The sequence below is a fragment of the Archocentrus centrarchus genome, unplaced genomic scaffold (assembly GCF_007364275.1).
Source record: "Archocentrus centrarchus isolate MPI-CPG fArcCen1 unplaced genomic scaffold, fArcCen1 scaffold_82_ctg1, whole genome shotgun sequence".
Taxonomy (NCBI): Eukaryota; Metazoa; Chordata; class Actinopteri; order Cichliformes; family Cichlidae; genus Archocentrus; species Archocentrus centrarchus.
In genome coordinates this window covers 501,712-507,002 of record NW_022060292.1, presented here as the reverse complement: position 1 = coordinate 507,002, position 5,291 = coordinate 501,712, and the positions used below count along the sequence as shown (strand labels likewise).

The following is a 5,291-nucleotide window of genomic DNA, read 5'->3' as shown; positions in this document are numbered from 1 at the left end:
GTCGACAGCAGTGCAGAACAGCCCTGCATCGCAGTCGCAGCGCCCAAGGTTCCTCCTCCGCTTGGTGGGACCTCGCAGCAGACAGGCCTCGCCCTCCACCGGGATCCTCTGGCATCGTTTGCCAGTCAGATACCTGACGCAGCACAGACCCGCCGCGCAGTCGCCAGACCGCACGCAGCTCGACATCTCCGGCGCTGAAACACAGACAGACGTCAGCACTGGTGGTGGGCGGATTGATCCAAATATAGATAATATCGATACCAACGTTGGTATCGATACTTTAGCTTCAGTTTCTCTCCTGTATGCAGTGCTGCGGTTTCATCACAGATGGGAGCTGACTGTCGCAGCACAGAGGAGGCACACTTTGCTCCTCCCCTCCCCACAGTGTTTTGCCATTATACCGTCACATGACACATAACATATTTTACTTGGCAAAAAAAGAAATTTGCTTTGAATGTTTATAATGTTGTGGAGTGATAATTTTGTACAGCTTGTTTATTTAAGAAAAAAATCCAGAAAATTAGTGAATGGATATTTTTTAACACATTTTTGTGTTATACTTTCTGAACACTCTACCTGAAAAAAAGTTTTAATTTGTTCTTGAGTGATCATTTTCTTTTTATTTAAGAAAAAAATCCATACATCACATTGTATGGGGAAGGAATTTTTTTTTTTTGTTACTGTAATGTTTCAGAACAAAAACGTTTTATTTTGCTAAAGTTTTTTCTATTTACCTGTAAACTTTGCCAAATTCTATCCTGGTTTAACTAATTAATGATCCAAAGGGGGAAAAAAAAATCACAAAACACTCGTTGAAAATTCTTTATAGTTATTAAAAAAATATCGGTATCAGTATCGGCGATACTGGCCCTGTATTTACTTGCTATTTGGATCACTACCAAATCTGCAGTATTGCACACACCAGTCAGCACGCCCACTTCCTGCTGCAGTGCATTCTGGAACAGCAATGAGTGTTCATCCTCTCACCTTTGGTCCTGTTGAAGCCGTCAGCCTCGCTCTGTCCGTCTGTCACTCTGTCCACCTGCGTGTCCACCTGCCTGTCATTGGTGGGCGGCCTCCTGTCAGCTCTGTTACTGCAGCCCCCCCTCTGCTGCGCACAGAAATGATTCATCAGGGACAACAAACTGTGTCCAGGAAAAAACAACACAAACACTGGAGAAACAAATTCAGGCTTCTTTCCCAGCAGCAGCGTCATGCTGCAGAGCCCAGATCCTGCGATATTACACGAGTGCTGGGATCAAACTGGGATGCTCTGAGGCCCTGAAATGCTGGATGATGTCTTAGATGAATGCTTACTTAGCTGCAAGTTTTAAGCAGCTGATATTTCAGATTTTTCTTCTTAAATTACAGGTAGTCATCAGTGACATTAAAAATATGAAATGTGTGCACATCAGTAAAAAAAACAAATGCTGCTCAGTTTAGGTATCTACATCAAAATATCTGTATTTAATCAATCGTGATTCTGCAAGACGTGTCTTGGACTGTTTCAGCATATTTAAATGAGCATCACTGTTTAGATATGTGAGTATATATAATTACATAGACAAAGGGAAAAATAGTTTCTTGTGCACATAACCCTCTTCATTCACAACACAGGAACTTTAGTGGAAAAAAATTAATCTTCTGCCTACATGATCTTTGTAGGTAGGACATGCTGGAAAATGAATATTACCGTGTATATATAACTACAGAACGTGATGAAAACTATTGTGCATGCTGAGGACACGAACGTAGAATTATGTCTGAGTGTTTGTGGAGGAGGAGGCTGGGGAAGATGGAGGGTCAATAAAAGTTTGATCTTCATTAGTTTGAAATAGGAAACAGTTGTTGCTAATCAGCCACCGCTGACTGCTGCACCCGTGAAGATGAAGGAAGAAGGCAGCAGCACCACTTATTTTATGTTAATAATATAATAATAATTCATAGTTGCTCAAAAAAACATCAAAGACCACCTAATAAAAACATAAAAATATAAAATCTCTGCTGGTTAAGGATTTCTAACTTTTCTGTCTCTCTTTTGGGACATTTAGTGGATTGGTCGGGTGGTTGAAGCGGATCGCTGCAGCGCTTCGCTGGTGTGTGTTTGTGTTTGTGTGTGTCTGTGTATGTGCGTTGCTGACCGCAGGTGCGCTGCATTCGGATGCAGGACACGATGGTGTGCGGCGTCGGTGGGAGTTGGAATTTGTCTGCGTCCTGTCATCATGGGAACGATCCTAAAAGGCAGGTGAAGGTGATGTCAGAGTTCAGCGGCAGGTTTCTTTGTGTGATGGATCATTTTAGCTGCTGTGGCTGCAGAAGCTCCACACTGAGACGCACTCCTCAGAAGCCTCTGCTTGTTTATGTGATAAATACTGGACTGGAGTCAGCAAAGCACATCGGTCAGAGAGGAGTTTGTATGTATGAGTGTTGGTGGAAGTTTGGTCCTTCAGAAGTTTTATAAACAGAAGTGATTTAAAGTGTTTTACAGGATAAATTAAAGGAAGAATAATGCTGTAAAAATATTAAAACTAAACTGATGAAAATTTAAAGAATGGTCAGTTTGGAGGTGATTTGGGAGCCTTTTAATCATCTGTGTTTGTTCCCTGATGAGATTTAAAAAAAAAAATGATGAAAAATAAACCAATAAAAACAAGAATTAAATTCAGTTTTTTGGCTGCGTTCGTGTGAGTGTTTTGTCCTGCTTTTGTATGTTGTTTTTGTCTGTAAATACAACAACTTGAAGAGTTTTGAATGGATTCTGATAAAACTTTGTAGGGGTGCAGAGGTCAGAGGTCATGTTAATGATCCATTAAAGTGTGGCTTCCATTCACTGAAGTGTTCATGGTAAACTCCATCATTTATTGGTCCAAATCTGACAAAAAAAGCCTTAAACTTAGAAACTACGATTCTTACAAGTGTAGTGTATATTGTCAACATGTAGAAAGTACCATATCAAGATTTAAAATATCACATCACCTTTGACCTCTGACCTCTACTGCAAGGTTAATAGAGTGTTCTGAAGGTCACAGTGATCATAATGCTGCATGGAGCTGTTTAAACAGTTTCTTACTGCCATTGTTTTTGTTGGCAGCATAGAGGGAAAGATATATGAGGATGCTAAAAAAATATATTATAGTTTGCATCCTAATATCATCTCACATTTGACCTCTTACCTCACCTTTACATTTCATATCTGCCTTTCTTTGATGTTGACCCCAAAATGTTTTATATCATATATGCTGAAATGACGCTCTGGTTTGAGCCGCTGGAGCAGAAACTGTGAGATCTGAGGGGTGTTTCTGCTAAAGAAATAAATCAGCATCATCCTCTGTGGCTCTCTGAGCTGGTCTGGTTAAACATTTTAAACTGTTCCTTTTTTATCACTCTCTGTTCCTGATAAATGATCCATCACAGCTGGACAGAGGGATAAAACCCTGGAAACGTTTGGAATTCTTTTGCCAAATATCTTCAATTATATGCAAAGATCCCAAAGAGAGAACAGAACATGTCTCTCTGCTGGGTTACATCATCTTTGTCTCTTTGTTTATTTTTTTATTTTTTGCCCTTAATTCTCTTGAAATAAAAATTCACCTCTCTGGAAGTTTTCACACTAAAGCCTTGAAGCCGCTCTTCAGCTCTCTGAATCATCTGCAGCTCAGAAGCTGCAGCAACGTATGGTCAGATGTTCAAAAGTGCTGCTGTTTAGTTAAAAAACATCCCTCAGGTCTGTTTCTGTTTTGTGTTGCAGCTGCGTGCATCACGTGGACATCTAAAGATATTTTTAGTTTTTAGTTATGGTTTCACAAGAGAAGTTATGAAGTGTTATGCAGAGTTTTGTAAAATCATGTGTAAGCAGTGCAGAAACTCAAACAGCTTCAGCAGCTTTAGCTTCACCTCAACCCTGAAGATTACATTTAACATCACAGGAAGCTGATTGTACCTGGTTTTAACCAGCAGTGATTTGTCTTTACTGATGAATCTGCAATTTTATTCTGCAAATTGTCAGAAAATCTGTGACTTCCTCACGTTTCTTCATTTAATCAACGGGTTTATTCATCACATCAGAAACGGACTCCTCTCTTCTCTTTCCCTTCACCTTCAGGCTTCTTCCTTTTTAAAGGGAGTTCTTCCTCCCCACTGTCACCAGGTGCTGCTCAGAGGGGGGCTGTCTGATTGTTGGGGGTTTCTCTCTGATCCTGCGATGTTTAACTCACAGTGCAGCTGCTGCTGTGATTTGGTGCTGTGTAAATAAAACTTAATTAAACTCTAATGCCCAGAGGAAACCCACGCAGAGAACATGCACACAGAGAGAGAGGGGCCTGGGCTAAGGAGGAATCAAACCCAGGCCCTCAAGACATTATTCTAATTGTGAGGCAGTAGTGCGAACCACCACGCCACCGTGCAGTTTCCTCCCACAGGCCAAAAACACGCACTTACTGGAGTTAGGTTAATTGGCTACTCTAAATTGCCCACAGGTGTGAATGTGAGTGTGGATGTTTGTCTGTCTCTCTGTGTTAGCCCTGTGACAGGCTGGCAACCTGTACAGGCTGTACCCTGCCTCTCGCCCTATGTCAGCTGGGATAGGCTCCAGTGCCCCCTGCGACCCTGAAAAGGATAAGCGGGAGAGAATGGATGGATGGGTGTATTTAATGAATTGGCCTTCTGCTGAACAGCTTTGAGATTGTTTGTTTTAAACCTTTTGAATGGACAAAAAGATTTTTAATTTTAACTGTTTCCGCCCTGCATCAGCATTTATCGATGAGACGAGTGTTTGTTTCTGTTTTACTGTTGAATTTTTTAAAATATCAATAAAAATATTGTTGACAACAATAATTATTTTTTAACTTTATGATTTATTTGTAATAATGAATAAAATTGTTTGTTTATTTTTAATAAATTAAATTAATGAGCCTTTGTCTCAGTTTTGGATCATTAGAGCCACTCACTGAGCACTTCATTAGGAACGCCTGTACACCTGCTTATTTATCAATTAGCCAGTTAACCAATCAGGTGGCAGCAGTGCAGCATAAACAGGTGAGGAGCTCCAGGTGATGCTGAGCTGAGAGGACATAAACAGAACACATTCAGGTTCAGGAAAACCCTCCTGGAGTTGGTTTTGCTCGGCCAAGTGTCTGAAAAACGTTAAAAAAAGGAGAGTGAAGGTTGTTTTGTCATCTTACCGGCAGCTCTGAGCTTTGCGGCGTTGACTCTTTGGAGGATCTGATGGTGTTTGAGTCCAGAGCCAGACCACTGACCAGAGTCACACACAGGACACTGCGCAGCATCCACAT

At 41.0% G+C, this 5,291-nt stretch overlaps 1 protein-coding gene across 1 annotated transcript; it reads right to left on the bottom strand.

Moving 5' to 3' along the window:
• Nucleotides 1–6: 6 nt before the first annotated feature.
• On the bottom strand, nt 7–5,291 carry LOC115777856 (dickkopf-related protein 1-like; the record flags this gene model as incomplete). The annotated part of the gene is made up of 3 exons (XM_030725859.1): nt 5,181–5,291; nt 988–1,111; nt 7–194 (listed from the first exon to the last, which is right to left on the bottom strand). Coding segments are annotated over exons 1-3 (423 nt in total), but the record flags the coding sequence as incomplete, so codon positions are not given.